Source organism: Rhinichthys klamathensis, unplaced genomic scaffold (genome assembly GCF_029890125.1).
Source record: "Rhinichthys klamathensis goyatoka isolate OS25496 unplaced genomic scaffold, OSU_Roscu_1.1 h1tg000144l_1, whole genome shotgun sequence".
Lineage (NCBI taxonomy): Eukaryota > Metazoa > Chordata > Actinopteri > Cypriniformes > Leuciscidae > Rhinichthys > Rhinichthys klamathensis.
The window spans coordinates 888,964-907,461 of record NW_026606679.1 but is presented as its reverse complement, the minus strand read 5'-3'; the positions used below and the strand labels follow the sequence as shown (position 1 = coordinate 907,461).

At 37.6% G+C, this 18,498-nt stretch overlaps 2 protein-coding genes across 3 annotated transcripts in view; one reads left to right on the top strand and one right to left on the bottom strand.

Annotated features, from left to right (window-relative positions):
- si:dkeyp-113d7.10 (myoneurin) overlaps positions 1-18,498 on the bottom strand; it is a 99,292-nt gene that overhangs the window by 54,985 nt on the left and 25,809 nt on the right. The gene's annotated exons all lie outside the window — the stretch shown is intronic.
- Positions 1-18,498, top strand: part of stx1b (syntaxin 1B) — a 38,947-nt gene that overhangs the window by 652 nt on the left and 19,797 nt on the right. Inside the window, exon 2 of the mRNA XM_056257806.1 lies at positions 17,688-17,762. Coding sequence (XP_056113781.1) covers positions 17,688-17,762 — 75 coding nt within the window. The remainder of the gene's footprint in view (positions 1-17,687; positions 17,763-18,498) is intronic.

The following is an 18,498-nucleotide window of genomic DNA, read 5'->3' as shown; positions in this document are numbered from 1 at the left end:
CCTTTGATACATGTCGCCCAGGAGTGTGATCTAGAGTATAGACTGCTGCGGATAGTTCGGCAGTATCCTTACACTGATACGCACCATCCCAATATCTAATTCTATGATCACCACCATGATTAATTATTAATACCTATTTTTTTGTGAAACGAAAATGACATTCATCCGAACAGGTCCCCCCTTGTTCCGTACCCTATGAACTCTTATTAGATTTTCCCTTCTGCACCAGAGGATTTTGAGTATCTTCACTAAAGCTCCATTCTGGTTACATGCAGGCTACCTCTACATCGGACGCATTTGGATCAGTGGACGGGATGTGCGATTATTGCAGCACACATTGTTCCGTTCTAAGCCCCTATATTAAATATGAAAGGGTGTAATATTGTTGCACGTATCGCCCAATTGAGCTAAACGAATACAACATGGCCGCCAAAGTATTTCTATTTGTAGTCGCGACGGTATAGCGACTTAATCATTTATTTATTTCATTTTTCAGTAATATCTAAGGTGGGCCTTAAAGCTTTAATGCGTCGCCCAACCTCCACGAATTTTCCGTCGCCAGAGATCAATGGAATATCGTAAAAGGAAACGCCTGAACCCAGTGCACTGCACTCATCAGTGTGTAGTGCGCTTTTGCGAGGGAGCGAAAGGGGTGGGGGTGAAAGAGAGATATGGACATTAACATGTTTGTTTGTAAAACAAAATATATCGGCAACTTCACAACCAAGCCCAAAGACGTGCATCTTTCTCGGGTGAGCCACTTGCTTCATCATAAAAAGTCATTTGTTCAAAACCCCGGCCGGAATCAGTCCAAGACTTCTCTTATTCCCCTGGAGACCCGGAGCATCTGATATCAGCATTTGCTTATCAGACGAAACGTAGAAATGTAATCTACAGATAATTGGATTTACAGAATTCGCAATTATACGTGATGCGCGTGCAGACTCCCTAAAGCTGAGTGCTGTATGCTGGCGCTGCCACTGTGCTTTAAACATATATCATTAGTCTAGCTTCAAAAGGTGTTAATAGTTCAGCGCGAATCTGATGCGACATGATTGGGCAATAATCGAATTTTATGTAATCGTCAACATCACTGTGACGTATTGGTCGCGCGGTGAGGGAAGTGTATGGGTTACTTGGACTGTGGGCGTGCGCATGGCGAGCGTGTCTATGCATAGTGGAGACAAGCAAGGATAAATCAGACAGAATTCATTGACCTTGCCCCTTTCAATATTAGGTTTCATTTGAATAGGGGAGAGATCTGACATTAAATGAATGAGTAAGATTGAATGGGATAATTACAGCCTGAAGTATTTCTAATGAAATTGGGCTGGGAAAGCACTATGCTCCACAGTGGCCAAAGCAAACCTTTGGCTCCAAAAAAAGCTAAATAAATAAATAAACAAACAGGTAAAATAAAATGACACATAAGGACTGTAGATGTATGACTTTCATCGGTACTCCAATGAAGACGTCACCACAACAGCCTCGTTCAGATAATTAGCACACTTATTTTATTATGATTGATACTGACAACAGCCAGAAGGAACCTACAGAGAATTGAACAGAATATCAATGGCAGATCGTTTGATCCAGACAATAGACCTATATGGATCTGGGGCTAGTTGTCGCACAAGAGAAGTTGTCACTCAGGCTATAGCGCTGTAACTGTAAGGTTTTGAATTTAAAAGTTAAATTAGACAAATGTGTACATTGGTTTCAAACACCTAGTTCAAAAAATGTTTTAAAAAAATGATAATAATAAAAATAGTAGACATCAAAACATCCAAAGTGAAAGGTTAATGTATACACACACACACACACATTAACCTTTCACTTTTGATGTTTCATATTGTTTTGTTTTGTGTTATCACAGTGGAACCTGCCATTAAACAGCCTATTAATTTCTCTGGCTATATTTAAACAGTAAGACATACTGTTTAAATATAGCCAGAAAAATTAATAGGCTGTTTAATGGCAGGTTCAACATATAGTGTGACAACATGCCTGCTATATCACAAAAGGTCAATGTGTCTTGATTGAACCTTTTTCCTGTGGCAGTGGAAATGTTCAAAAGCTTTTTTGGAACCAATACTTTATAAGGCATCAGCCCTAAGACATATTCACTAGAGTAAAATGTGTGACTCTCCTAATATATGATGATAATTCGATATCCTAAGCATCATATACGGTCTACAACAGAGAAGTCTTTTCATGAGTAATGACATGTGTTGGCTGTGTCTTTTGAAAAGTAGATAGAGTTTATGTCAGCATTGGAGCGTTAATGTGACAGAGCAAGCAGGCAATAAATATGATTAAAAAGCGTAACATTTGAAGAAAAATGGTTTCAAATCCTGATACTAAACATACACAATGTATTGTTGTGCTTCACTGTGCCCTGTAATGTCCTTGAGAGAGGCAAGGTTGAATGTCTGTGTCTCTCAGCCTTTCTCTTTTTTTTCTCTCTGCCTCAGCTAACAGGCTTGAGGGGTAAAGTCATATTTAAGACTCCTAATTTAAATTATATAGGCAGTGAATTAAATGTGCATTATTGAATGTGAAACAAGTTTTTGTTGTGGCTTCAGAATTTGGTATATTAAACAGATAGTTCAAAATGAAAATTGTTTCTTTCGTCTGCTGAACACAACAGAAGATATTTAGAAGAATGTTGGTAACCAAACAGTTTTGGTGACCATTGGCTTTCATTGCATGGACAAAATATTGAGACATTCCACAGAATAGCTTCTTTTATTGTCCACAGTCAAAAAGTTACAAGGGTGAGTAAATGATGACAATTTTCATTTTTGAGTGAACTATTAAGAATTCAGCCTGTCATGTAGACATGTTTTGCCAGACCCAAGCTAAAAGCCCAATAAGTTACAAGATATGTCTGGATGTTATAGCTTTTTAGTATAGGCTTAGTGTTTAAATATTGAAATGTTCTGAGAACACTGAATATTGGATTGAATATTAAAATGTATATTTAGTTATATGACTGTACTGAAGAGCTTTCTCAGATCAGTTGATTGGAGGACGTGGTATCCCACATGATATGTATATTTCAGGTAGTTGGCTAATGAATGGGTGAGAATATGCAAACTGTGGGGGAAATGTAATTTATTGTGCATCAAAATAAACGAACAAGCAAGCAAAACAACGTGAACAATGTATGAAAACGAATAAGTACCAATAAATTAAGACCCCAATTCATATTTGTGTTGGAAGCCACTGACTCTTGTTGAGAGATGAATACAGTATTTGTAGAGAGCATGGTATAAATCATTTCTTTATCGTAATCGTGATACGTTTTGCAATGAACATGATATCCAGATTATTGTTTGGTGAAAAACCGCAGGTGTGGACTGACTGGAAAGTTGGCAACCTAATATTAATTTACTCAGAAGCGCCAGGAAGGCAAAGACTATGTGACATCACATACTATATCTTGCCCAGTTTTGTCCAGAAAAGGAGAGGTCAGACACATTGTGCTAATTGATACTAAATGAGTGCTAATAGAACCTACAGATACAATTCAGTTGCACAAATTATGACCATAAACAGGTTGTAAACTATAAACTCAATAACATATTTGTAACTTAAAGGGATAGTTCACTTTGAAATTAATTTTTGATATGTTTTAGCTTACCTCAAGGGCATCCAAAATGTAGGTGTCTTTGTGTCCACAGTTTTTTCAATTTTGATATTTTTAGGTCAAACCGTTCTTGTCTCAGTCATATAATGCAGGTCTATGGTCACCACCTCAAAGAGCATGCACAGAGAAGTCCAAATTAAACATGATTTAATGACTCGTAAATGTAAGTACACATTGATGGCCTAAGACACGAAACGAGCGGTTTGTGTGAGAAAACGAACAGTATTTATATCGTTTTTACCTCTTGTAAACACAGCCAGGTCCAAGTGATCTGACGGCGCCGGCGCTTCGGTCTTTTCCGGAAAGCGCCGGAAGTGAAACCTCGCGCGTGTGCGTCACTCATTGTTTACACAGAACAGAGATTGTAGGTAAGACGGCTAATTAAAAGGGTACTAATTTGCGCTTATTCGGGATGTTTAAACCGTCGTAAAAGAAAACAATTCCAAAAAAATAAAAAATAAAACAATTGTATGAGTGACGTACACGCGCGAGAGATTACTTCCGGTGCTTTCCGGAAAAGACCGAACCGCCGGCGCCGTCAGATCACTTGGACCTGGCTGTGTTTACAAGAGGTAAAAACGATATAAATACTGTTAGTTTTCTCACACAAACCGCTCGTTTCGTGACTTAGGCCATCAATGTGTACTTACATTTACGAGTCATTAAATCATGTTTAATTTGGACTTCTCTGTGCATGCTCTTTGAGGTGGACCCCATAGGACTGCATTATATGACTGACAGACAAGAACGGTTTGACCTAAAAATATCAAAATTGAAAATACTGTGGACACAAAGACACCTACATCTTGGATGCGCTTGAGGTAAGCTAAAACATATCAAAAATTAATTTCAAAGTTAACTATCCCTTTAATATCACAATTCTAGGTGCAGATGTGATATAGGCCTATTTGCTCAAAAAAAGGAATAAAATAAATGATCTAAAATGAACACACACCCAGATAACTGTACAAATATCACTTGTTTTTGATGTTGGAATTTGTGTATGACCAAGCAAAAATTGCTTCTGCAAATCAGTAGGTTTATATAAAAATGGGGCATAATTGGTTGCATTTTATTTAGAGATTTTATTAGAACAAACACAGGGAATTTGGAAACATAATGCTTAAATGTAATGAACTTAAAAAGTTTTTTTTTTTGAGTGGGCACACTTGTTCGGACACAGAAACGGATTGGATTGCCAATCTTTTTTCTTTTTTTCGGAATAAACAAAAATAATGTTCTGGATCACTGCTACCTTATTTAACCCCAAGACAAGCGCTCATTTGTGACTTTGGTTGGTTGCTAACTTGTTAGTTGCTCAAAAAGGTTTTTGTTTTTTTAACGTGTGTGGTATTAATTCTCTGGACAGATGGAACAGAAGCAGGGAACCCCGGTAGCCGACGCGACACACAGAGAAAGTATCAGAAATGATAAGCAGCGAGCAGCGCTACAGCTGACGGCAGCAAGAGCTGAGCTCATGGGGAAAGTGAACTCAGTATGTGTCTTGTCAGCCGACGGGGCCGGAACAGGTAGATAATAATTGGCAGAGAGAGGGAGACGGGAATATACGGCTACATATGTGAAGCTGGCTGCTGCCCAACAACAGATGCAACAGATAGGTCAAGATAGGTCACGGATGTGGCTGTTTTCAGTGGGAGAAGGGAAGAATGAAGCACTGCGGGCCGGGTATCAAACTGCAGTAAGGTTAGAGAGGGAAGTGGAATTTCCCCAAAACTCAGAAAAAGGCGGAATGGGAAGAGGTAGAGAGTGGAGAAAAGAAAAAGGGATAAGCAGTGGAGGCCACAGGTACTGTAACAGATGGAGAATAAATGAGATGCATCATAAAGACATGTGGTTAGGAGATAAATAAAGGTTTAATGATTCAGTTGTGGGGTTATTGCACTAAGTGTACACTGGGTAGATTTGCTGATGCGCAGGAATTGGGTAAAACTGCTTTGTAATACTGTAAAATTAATTTTGAACCTAAACCGATTTGGTTTGCTCTTTTTGCATATAAAAAGCTCAGCGGTAGGTAGTGCAGTGAGGATGCTTTGAGATTAAACTGAAATGTTTCCACTTAAAATAGTACAGATTTGATTAAATTGTTAGTGTTTTGTAACAGTGGAAACTGGGGCTGAATGATACAGGCAAGAAGTTAAAATGGTTAAATGTTCAAGTTGAAGGACTGTCATGGGATTCCTGATTTAGCAGAAATATGGCAATGGATGCACCCTATACATGCTAATGACTTTGTCAAGAATCTATTGTGTCGGACTGTAAAACCTTTTAATATTGAAATAAATCAAAGTTTTTGATCTGCTATAAATAGATTTTTCACAAGTGCACTAGTATACACTTAAGTGGCACTTTAATCCTGAATGAAAGATCTGGATTCAGTCTTGAACATTTCTGCAAGATATGAAGATATCTGCTAGCATGTTAGCTTGCGGTATTATAAACTACGTCTGGCTGATACCTTGCAGTAACTTTAAAAATAAAATAAATAAAAAATATATACAGAGTATACATGGTATCAAGGCATACCCAACTTGGGTCTACACAATTGATTTGATCTCTATTTAGATTTCTGAAATTACTTGGGCTATATAGTACATTATTAACCAAACACCTAATGAATAATGCAGATATGGATGGCCATGTCACAGTTGTGACATTTTAATGTTAAATGGTTGGTCTGAGTATATTTAGATTTGTATGTCATGGACTATTGATTTTTTACATTATTGTTTTATGTCCAATTGTTATGAAACACTCATAGTGGATTTATGAGCTATACAGCGACCCCTGCAGGTCATAACATCCACTGACCACTGAAAATAGCGGATGCTGGATGCTAGCTTTGTTGGGATGGGAATTGTAAGATCCATTCCGAATCGGATTTCTTATACCGTTTCTTATTCGTTAATGATTTTATGAATAGTTTTATTAGTACTTGAATAGTAATTTTACCTCGGAGCTTAAACATATTAAAAACCAATAATATTTGAATATTCTTTTCTTTTAATTTGAAGCAATCTCTTTTGGATGGGTATTTTTAACTACAAGTTGTAATTCTTCTGATTCAGTGGTCATTAGGCTAATTCAGACTGATAACTTGTGATTTTCAGATTTTTTATTTTTGTTGACCAATTCAGAACCAGCTTAATGACTCAAAAGAGTCATTTCTTTGCAAATCAGGCAACACTGGTATGTTTGTGAAGACAATGCAATAGAAAGCTGGTTGTCTATCTTTTGGACTCTCTCTCTCCCTAATCACAATTAATTCAGACTGCAAACACAATTCAGCTGAAACTATTTCTTTTTGCCGTGGTGCAGCGGATTCAGAATAGCAGTGCAGGAAACATTTTCATGGTACTTTAGTGCTAAAGTTTGATGTGTATAGGATGTGGTCCCCTATAGTTTCTCAAATTAAGACTTGGACAGTGGACACATAATAGCATCCAAGGAATAGTTTAACCTGTCAAATACTCACCCTTATATCATTCCAAACCAATATGACTTTGTTTTTGAAACATATATTATGTTTTTTTTTTGTTTTTTTTTTGTTTTTTACTGATGTGCTGGATGCTCTTTTCCATGCTGTGACACATACTTAAAAAAAGGATGCAAAAGCACTGTACAGGTGTCATAATAGTCTTAAATTGCAGTCTGTTCCTCAAACAAAGCTACTGTATGGATTCAGAGGCCAGCACATTCTTCAAAATTTCTTTTGTGTTCCACAGAAGAAAGTCAGTCATAGAGGTTTGAAACAACATATGGGTGAGTAAATGATTTTGAATTTGAATTTCTGAATGGCCAGTTCCTTTAATCTGTCTAAACATATGGGTGGGCGCCCACTGAAGTAATTGGATTTTTTTTTTCTCGTATGGTTGCACCACCATTAGCAGTCTTGGCAATTACTGAAGAATTTGAAGAGGGAGGTCCTGTCAATAACAGCATTAGTATTGATCCATTCTTTTATTGATCCATTTTCCTTTATTTTTTGGCTTTTGAAGAACTACAGACAAATGCAAAAAGGGATTGAATTGCAATGCAATTTTTTTGAAATATTGACTCCAATATGATTAAGGTCAACAAAGACCTGACTATGGGAAAAGTGCATGATGAATATAAATTGAAGTTGCAGATGAACAAATGTTTATATGACCTTCTACTAAACTATATTTCACTCACATTTTGCTTAGTCATGGTCAAAGTAAAGCACTGATTGCCTCATAAAACACTGTGAATGAACATCTGCAGAGCATCATCCATGATATTGGGTCTGTGGCACATTTTTCACACCATGTAATGGAAAATTCATAATAGACCAGGATAATCTTTTGTAAGCGACGTCAAGCATCAACATCAAGCAAGTTAGACTGAGGTCAGGCTGCATGGGCTTTCAATTTCATTAAGACTGAATCACAGTTTTCCCATTCTGACCAGCTCTGATTTAATTCCTTTTAGTCATGCCCACAAAATACCGCCCTGATGGGTAATTTCAATAGATCGGCAAGATTTGCCATGATTTAAAAGTTACAGGGAGGATTTATGCTTTACATTGACTGCAGACAGAGAATGAGTCAGCAAGTTTCTTGTTCATTCTCCAGAGGCTTGCTGTCATTTGAACCAGATAGTTATTTTTCATACCCCGTCATTATTGACTAATGTGAAAAGGCAGTGGCTGTTCCAATGGGAAACAGAAAATGGTTTTATCAGTACTGGTATGTGGTCGAGATGTCAGTCCCAATCACACCTTGTTGTGTTTCTAAGAAAGAAGTGTCTGTTTCTTTGGAGCTGCTGCCACATTTCATGATCTTATTAACATTTCATTAACATTATTGTGAATATCATCAAAATATTTTTTCATGATTTGTTTCCTTATTAAAACACTAAATGTTCAAGGACATGATTAACAGTTTACCCGAGCTGACATGTTGTGTTATAGACTTTCCTGGACACAGCTTTGTGACATGCAAGCTGTTGTTATTCAGACTATTCAATTTATTGTAATCAATCATAAAACAAGCCATGTTTTGCAAGAACTATCACTTTGTTAAGAATAATATTGGTTGCGTAGCACGTGCAATATGATTCAGTAGCAAGAATCATGCTAATCAAAACCATATCTCTGTTTTTCTTTTGTATTTTCTACAGTTTTCTCCATGGATTTTTCTGAAGAGTATAGAGAAATGTTTTTTAAAACACTAAAAGCGTGTTTTAACCAACACTGTAATAAGCAACAGGACATTTTGTTGATTGCTGGTTTCTATTTTTGCAGTTTTGTGCTGCACTAACCCCGCCCACTGTAAAATCTCATTGGTCCAAAATTACATTTCTTGTAGCTATCCATTAAACATCTAATATCTTCATTCTAACATCTTACATCGTTTTTACGGATATCAAATTCTGCTGCTGCTGTAAAGTTTATTATAATAATATTATAATATCATTTTCTTAATTTTAAAACCGTAAAAAGATTTTTTACAGGTTTGGTCATTTGTCTTTTTTTTAATGAAGAAGTCGTGCAGCCCTATAGTTAAATAGCCCTTGATTCATTTTTGGATTGTGATTTATGGTTTTTTATTTAGGCTTGTTCACATCTGCCTCAATTGATTTCTAATGGCATGAGGTTACTCAAATGACCATATACAGCCTATGCTTTTAGTTCTTTGACAAATGACTCATCAACTGTCTATTTAGTTTCTTCTTGTTATTAGCCTCATTTTATAGCACAATTGAACTGGGAATAACCCCGTCCCTTGGGTGGAGAGAAGGACATCATGCACCAGACAACACAAAATACACAATATAATGCATCTTCCTCATCTTTTATACACAGTTATTGCCTGTTATTCAAGGTTCCCTTGAAAGAACATTGCTAGACATGATCCAAAATTGTATGCAGTAATTATAAATTGCAGTGCCATACTTATTTAAGCATACAATCTAATAAAATTATCAATTTAATGTGATTGAGGATAAAGGAAACCATGTTTTGCAAGAATATCACTTTTCTAGGAATAATATTGGTTGCATGGCGCATGCGATGTGGTTCAATAACAACAATCATGCATCTTAAAATGGTCATCTCTTGATAATATCTTTCCATGCTGTATTATTTCTTGTATTTTCTACAGTTCTCTCTCAGTCTCATGACGGAACACACATCATTTGGTGTTGCTAGATGTGATGCAAAATTTAATGCCATTCCTCAAATGTTTTATATCCCATAATGCACCACTATATCGAAAGAATCCACGGGTTAGAGCAGGAATGTGATTTACTTCCACTTTGGAAATATAATCACGTTTTCCACCACTTCTCGCGGTTCCTCATGTTTGTCAACAGAAACTAATGCAGTATTATGAGGCTAAAGGAGGTTACTGTCTAACGCTGTAAGGACTTCTGATGCCTGTGGCCAATGGCCTTCCTCAGCGCAGATGGGCCAACGGCAGGGATGCAGGATTATGACACTTCTGCATTACCCCCACACCTGATTTTTTACCGCATTATTCCGCGAGAACCCGGCACAGATTCAAGTGAAAATTTCCGAGAGCCTGCCGTATAACTGCTAGCGAAGGTCCTCGTCACCTGGTTGGAACGGGATGCTTTTTTTAAACGTCCTTTTCCGATGACAACTTATCCCGCATCATTCTGGCCCCCCCTCCCCCATCACTCTCTCTTTCCCTGTGGAGGTCTGTCTCTCTCCCCATCCCCCTCTCATTGCACTTTCCTGACCCTCCCCCTACAGCTGCACACTTATTCCTCTTGATTCTCCCTGCCACACACTCATACACTCTTGCTTTCGCATCCTAAGCATACTCACTATTGCTCGATTCCTGCCAAGGGCTTTTTTTTCTAATCGCAATGTGGGTAAATAAATCAAAGTATGAAAAAGCTGAAAGTGACACACATTCATTCCGTGGAAAGCACCACTTGAGCAATTCAGCGTGTTCTGAAACTTATGAATGTGGGCAATTTATATGTCAGAATTTTCTTTTTGTAAAATAAAGAAAAAAATAAGTATTAAAAATAACAATTAAGTATTTCATAAGAGGCATTTTTTATTAGTATTGTTAATAATATTTTAAAATTAACTAAACCAGCATTTAATACCTCATATTTAAGCTTTTGGGAGTGTGAAACTTTTATATCATTGCTGAAGCGTTTATATTATTTTCATGCAGTGTATTGTGCAAGTCAATTATTAAGAGCAAAAATAAGATACTTGGTGACTTGATATTAAAACAATGTACACATGTACCGATAGGGGATAAATGTCCAAATCGTGTTTGTATGCGTGTTTGTATTCCAATCACTGCGTGGGTACGACTATGCCTGCAGTATATTGTGAGGACAGTTTTATTGCAGGGACAATGTCATGTCCTCTCTGCTGCACACCACCCACCAGTCTTTAACACCGCCAATAAAACAACTAAAACAAAATGGCTTCCTGTCTAGTTATGGTACAGCTGGTTTGCAAAATATACCATTAAAACCAGCAAGTCAGAAAATGTGAATATTTCACTATATTTGTTTCATTTTTGGTAATTGTACACTAGGCCCACACTATCTGGCCCACTAAAGTAACGTAATAGATGCAGCCTAGCAAAATCAGTTCAGTCAGATGGTAAATATTAGTGACAACCAAGTCAACAAATTTCATTTTATCTTGACAGCATGAAAGGGAGGCCCTGCATAATTTAAAGGTAAATATCAGGGTAGGATCTGGATTCATATACTCGGGCTAAGTTCCTGTAGGTCTGGTAGAGTGCATGACTCTGGCAATATCAAGATCATTGGCTCGATTCCCGAGGAAGGCATGAACCCTAGATGTAATGTAAGTCACTTTGGATGAAAGCATCTGCCAAATGCATAAATGTACGTTTATCCATCTCAGACTTTCTATGTAGGTGAGTCAATTACCTGAGCTAACTACCTCCTGAGGTTCATGGTAAAATAGGGCAACATGGTGCCACTGGGATTTCTCACAATCTGATTCAGAAATCACAATAGTATAAAGCCTACAAAATAAGTGAAAATGGTTATTTTTACAAATGTGAAATGTATCTGGAACAAGCAGAATATGTTGAGTTTTGAATGCTTGTTTACTTGTCCCAATGCAAGCTTGTCTTGTTTGAAGCTGGTTGACAATTGGACTCTTGATGGCTAAAATTAAGAAGTATAATTCATTGAATAACACTTTATTTCAGTGGTCCACATTAGTTAGTCTAAATTGGACCATCAAAATAAAGTATAACCGGTTACACTTTGTTTTACAGTACGTGTACTTACAGTGTAGTTACACAAGAAAGAACTGGTAATATAATGCAACTACATGGCATGGGTTAAGGTTAGGTTTAGGGATAGTACCTAGTTATAACCCAGTTTTTGTAATTGCTATAAGTACATAGTATGTACATGTGGAACAGGACTGTAAAATAAAGTGCGAAAAGTATACTTAATTTTCCGTGTTCAACTCAGTTGAGCGCACAAGTCTTTCAAAGTATACTTCATTTGGCTGTGAGTGCAGAAAGATGCCTTCGCGTGTGCGCACTATCTAGTGCACTCGAGTCACTCGCACATGCGCTGTTGTACGCACACCGGACACAAAAATTGGGCAGCACGCGGACATTGTTCGCTGACCTCCACGAGCCCTCGTGATGACGAAAATTACGTCACATGGACAGTTCTCAGACCATTACAGAATGCAGAGGGCCGAAGTATACTTTGGGGTTTAGACATTGATATATTAGACATGATATTCAAAATGAGTCATGTACAGCAGTCATACTTTGTCTCCATGTGTTGAATCGTCAGCATTTTATTAGCCACTTCTCTCCAATGATAGACAGATGATGTTGGAGCATGCACATGCTTATCATGCAACATAATCTTCCTTAGTTTTCATTCATTTTTTCTTCTTAAGCCATGGGTACTTATCTTCGACATTTTCCTAAGTATCTTTTGCCCTTATTTAGCTTGTACACTAGGTGGTTCTTAACTGGTGGGCTGCAGATCTGTTCTGATTGGTTTAGAAATAATAAACTTCAGGTCAGGCATAGTCTTAATTCATTGTGTTTGTTAAAGTCATGACATCTTTCATTGAAAATACCAAGATAATCCAAATAAAATGGTCATAAAATATACAGTTTCCCCTCACAGCTGTGCTGAAGTTTTGTCTCCCTGTGGCCTGTACAAGTATAAGATTAAAATAATTTAATAATGTCCATGTTTTTTGTTGTTGTTTTTTTAAGTAGCCCTGTAACAAGCGGGGTAATGTACAGCATGGACGGTCATTGGCAAAACAGATGCTCTCAGGGTGATACAAGACCTGGGGCCGTATTCACAAAGAATTTTATCTTACCACTAGGAGTACTCCTAAATCGCACTAAAATATTTTAGCTAGGAGTTTTCTCTTAAAAGTTATTCACAACGCCTTTCAGACCTACTCTTAGTAAGGAAAAATGACAACTCCTAAACTAAGAGTGAGTCTTCGTTGCTATAGATGACGTCAATTCTCATGCACGAGCTTCCTCGCAATGATCACGGTGATTGGTTGTTAGATGACAGGGCCATCATGCGGAACATAACACAGACGCAACAAATCATGGAATTACGACATCTAAATATGTCTGTGTCCTACACAAAATAATAATAGTAATGTCATCGAAATGCATATATAATGACATGTTTGTGCAGGCCCCAGTGAAGTGTTATTCTAAAAAGGCAGAGAGAGAGAGAGAAAAGTCGTGAATTCAATTAAATCAATGTAGCCTAATACCCCAATGAAAACCGTCACTTGCCTAATAATGAAAAACGACACTTGCATTAACACTTGCTTGGTTAATTGACATCATATTAGCCTAAATAGAAAAATAAACTTAAAACAAGGAAATGTTGCTCGAAGTAATGTAACTTTGAATGACGGTGGATTAAGAACTCGCCAAAACGGAAAAGAAAGCCCAACTGGACGCAGGATCAGTAACTGCTGCTGGCCCAGTTAGTGCTAGAAAAAAAAACATAATAAAAGTGAAATTCGGCACTGGGATATCAAGCAAAACTAAGCGTGAGACATGAGAGAGGATTTGTTTGCAGATCAATGCAGCATTCCCGCTTGTGTCGCGGACGCCGGACGACTGCGAGAGGCGGTGGTGTGCGCTACAATCCTTTGTGAATTGGTCTTAGTGAGTTAGGAGTCCTCTCGACTTCTTTTAAGCTGTCCCAGACTTAGGTGCTACTTTTAGGGCTAAAATGATTCGTGAATTACTCTTAGTGAATAAAATTAGGAGTCCTAAAGTTAGGAGTAACACGCCCATTATTTTTAGGAGTTGCTCCTAAATTCGCCAGTTAGGAGCTACTTTTAGCCTTAAAATTTCTTTGTGAATACGGCCCCTGATCCTGAACACCCTGTCTGGGTTTATTTTGCGATAATGGCCCTCTGATTGTATAATATCCCTTGCTTAAAACCAATCTCAGATATTTGCTGTGTACCCAAATAGACTATAATGACCTTGGGTTGCTTATGCTGTAGTTTTACAGAGGATCTGTCATAAGGCTGGCAATGAGTAGATGTGACATATCCCCAAGCATACAGTGGTGCTCTTTTTTAAAAAAAGAAGCCAATATATATGTGAAAAAGAACACTATCAGGGTTCTTTATACATCTATATTTAATATATATTTGGATTGCAGAGATGGAAATGTAACATTTTCCTATACCTACATTGAACCATAAAGGATTTTTTGTTGTTGTTGTTGTAAGAACTGGTCAAATGAATACCCTGAATGCATTGGAAGTCGCTTTGGATAAAATTCAGAAATGTACAAATAATCTGCCTTAAGGAAGGCAGGTTTTGTGTTCACATGACCCCGATATGACTCTCTTCCTTGTGTGCAAAAACAGCTAAGCAGAATGCATTTCATCTAAAGATGTGTTTTTAAAAGCAGGACTATTTTAAGTTGTGAAACGCCCCACAAATAGCATGAGATGCAATAAAATGGCCAAATGCAACAGCATGATGTCACCACGCTAACTATATAGCTCACTGCTAAAAATATCAAAATATAAATTTACATATATACAAAAGGGTCAGTATGATTTTTTTTTTTTAAGAAATCAGCATATTAAATGATTTCTCGAGGATCATGTGACACTGAAGACTGGAGTAATGGCAGCTGATTCCGCTTTGCCATCCCAAGAATAAAATACATTTTAAATATATAGACAAATAGGTAAGATAAATATATATTTCGTATATAATCTAGATTCTGTTGTTTAATGACTAATAATGACATCCCTAATGAATCTTGTGCTACTTAATTTCAAGCCAGTATAAATCTCCCTTTCCAGGCTAATATATTTTGAGGTAGTACCAAATATATCTCGAAAAAAATTCTCTAAAATGTCTCCCCTTGTTTTAGCAGAGAATCCCTTCTTGTCACTCAACAACAAAAGGGATGAAAGCAGATATGAATTGTTTATTGCTGTCCCACTGTGACCCTTGTCTAACATCGTAGGAGATTTATTGTCTCCAAACTCTTCCCCCTGACCTTATCTGTGCTCTCCAGCTTTGTAGACACAGAATGTGTCTTCCCCCCAAAAAGGCAACAACATGTGCAGAATCTTCCGTCATCACCCACACACTAACCACACTGGTAGGAGGCTTCGGTGGCACAACTCAGCACTTAAATTCAGAAATCCACCAGGTTTCTCCTCCTGAAATCTGTTGCTATAGAATTTTTTTTTTTTTGTGAAGGTCATTAGCGACTGATATTGCGGTACCATAGACATACAGCACAGGGGACCAGCGGCAAAGCCACTCCCCGTGAAAGCAGATGCTGAGGGGGCAGGGAGGGCAGGGCTCGGGAAGGGAGCGGCCAGATAAGAGGAGAAGCAGGCGAGTAAACATTAGCACGGCTGATGAGACAACACACAGGCCGCTTTCTGTTACTATTTCATTGTGCTTTGACATGAAATCCTCGTCACAGGGAAATGCATTGAATCTGGTAGCTAAACCAGAAACGGCTAGCTAAAATGTTGACTATGCAATTGTCAGTAAGCTAAAAGCATCAGACATTTCACCTTTGCTCATGGGGGAAGGGACTTTATTGCCATTATCTGATGACGGGAGAGCGAAAATAGCCTCCGCATGAATTAAATGATGTTAGCTGGAGATAGACAGGCTGATGCATCAATCACCCGACAGGCAGACAGTTATGTCTAGCATAGCTCTATATACCGTTGAAAAATCTGAGATTAAAAACATTCAGCTCAAGAAATAGCCAGTTGTCAATGCATTCTTGTAAATTTATGTCAACCAAATCAGCGCGAGAGTACGAATTGAACCTTTTTGCCCACCGCATTGGCTTTTTTAGCAGCTATTTTATTTTTTCTATTCAAATATAATATTGCGCCAGAGCACAAACATTCACCCTCCATTTTTTGCCCATGGTGTATTGGAGGAATAATGCCATCCATATACTACATATCTATTACTTTTAAAAGGAACACTTTATGGTCTGCCCAAGGCTACAGTGTTAAACAGAATAAATAATAATTTTTGACTACTTTATTTATAACTGTCCTTTTTATAGACATAATAGGTGCTTAAGATGACATTAGACAAATATTATTGTCGTTTTTTACTTCGCTTTTATAGTTTTGATTGGAATACATCATATCAAGTTGGACTGTCGCGTACAGTTTTTTAACCGGATAAGTTGAAACATTTAAAAGTATCCAAAGCTTAAAACAAATATGATCTGAAAATGTCACTTCGGCAGAGAGTTAGAACTCCATGATTTTTTCATAAACCTCTCCAATGGAAATGAATAACCTCTTGTCGCAAGTATTTCTTCTAAGAATAGCACGTTTTTGGGAAACCTGTTTCAATATGTTGTTATTAATAACTGCATTACTTAATTATTTAGAATTAATTTAATTAATCAAGTTAAATATAAACATGCCCTGTCTCTTTCATCTGCATGAATATAATATCTGCTCTCCGTTTCAGTTTATTACAGTTAAAAATATTTTAAGAGTCTGTCTGTGGTGATGATAATTGCTCAAAATCCTCATAAAAGCTGTTTTAGTTTCATTGGCAACAATGTCACACAATTGTCCAAGAACTGGTTTGTAAATATTAATGATTAAGCGCTAAATATTAACGAGTGCCCATGAAATTCCAAATCGTGTTCCAGTAAAACAAGATTCCAGCTCACACTCCTGACTGTCACTATAATCTATGTTTTCTCTTTGGACATAGCCGCTTCATCGGGTGCGAAGCAGTGTGCTTGAAATGAAGAGCTATTAGTTCCCAGAAAAGGTGCAGAGGTGGGGACGGGGGATGGTCTTTATGGCTACACACACAGGAGAACGTCCTATTCCACTCAGTGTGGATTGGCCGTACAGCTAATCTGAGATCACCCTCCAGCTATCCCCAATTCTCAAACCAATATGTGAACACAATCAAACGATCTTTTAAATGTGACACCGTGTGCTCATCTGGAAACATGTGATTTGCATTCGTTTATTAGGCTGCCCTACTTTATTCTATATGAGAAATGGAGAAGCCGCTGGATGTGTTGAATACGGTTGCTCTTTTGTGTATATGGGCCATTATCTCATCACTGTGTTCTTGGATGAGAATGAGATATTGAGTGAAGCCACCAAAAACAGCAGCAAAGAATTATTCTGCATTGATGGAAGAAATGCTGATTAAAACTGGTGTTTTTTTTTTTTTGAGCAACTGTCTCTTTAAGATGAATCGCTATTGTTGTATTCCTCCTTTTTAAGTCGCTTTGGGTAAAAGCATCAGCTAAACTAATCCAACTAAATGTTAATCATACACGTTTCCTATTTACATACCATTTACTGTAGAGGTATATGTTGTCCAACATTTCATTTTATTTTCACTCCGTGCTTGTCCAAGTTATTGCCCAACATTATAAAAACTACTAAAGAAATGATTTTTCTTGGATTGACATCATTAAGACATTCTAATCTATGTTTTTGTTTTCCTCACAGGCTAAGGACAGTGACGATGACGAGGAAGTCGTCCATGTCGACCGAGACCACTTTATGGATGAATTTTTTGAACAGGTAAACTTTATCTTAAGGCAAATATCATATCCAGTTATGATTTATGCAGATGTGGCTGATTTGATTTGCTCATCAGGTTTTGTTCATATCAATCTGAGTGCTGCTGTCATTAATGCAAAAGAGAGACAAACCAATTACTAAAACATTCTGAGATTCATGTAAATATTCGATTTCAACTTAAAGCTGGAACACACTTAGGGTATTGACTCTTCAAACTGTTGGTAAAACCACATAACTACACCCCGCCTCTGGTCGTTTGCAGTGGAAGGGTAAACAAATAACTGGTTGTTTGAATAAGTACAGCATTTTCTTTTCTCAACAAACACTATGGGCCAGATTTACTAAACAGGGCAAATTAGCATGAGAGCACAATCCCATAAAAGTGCCGATGGGAGAGGAAAGTTCTGCGTGATCTACTGACGACGTGCAAATGAAAGAACACACACGCAGCCGGATCATTTCCAGAATGACCAAACCAATCTACCAAGAGCAGCGCAAATTAGCGTCAGGTTTAACACGTTTTTTTTTTTCCTGGGCGGTAAATAATGCCGCAAATACCAGTGAATTCGCCTTTGGCTAAGCCACACCCTAGAATGTAGATTGACCAATCACAGCGCAGCCAAGAACGAGCTCCTCCCACAGAGGTCCGACACTTTTTCACAGCGCTCCATTGACTTTAACACAGGCGTCTCATATTTTTGGTCTCGACCGGCTATTACCGTCGTAGTTTTATCAA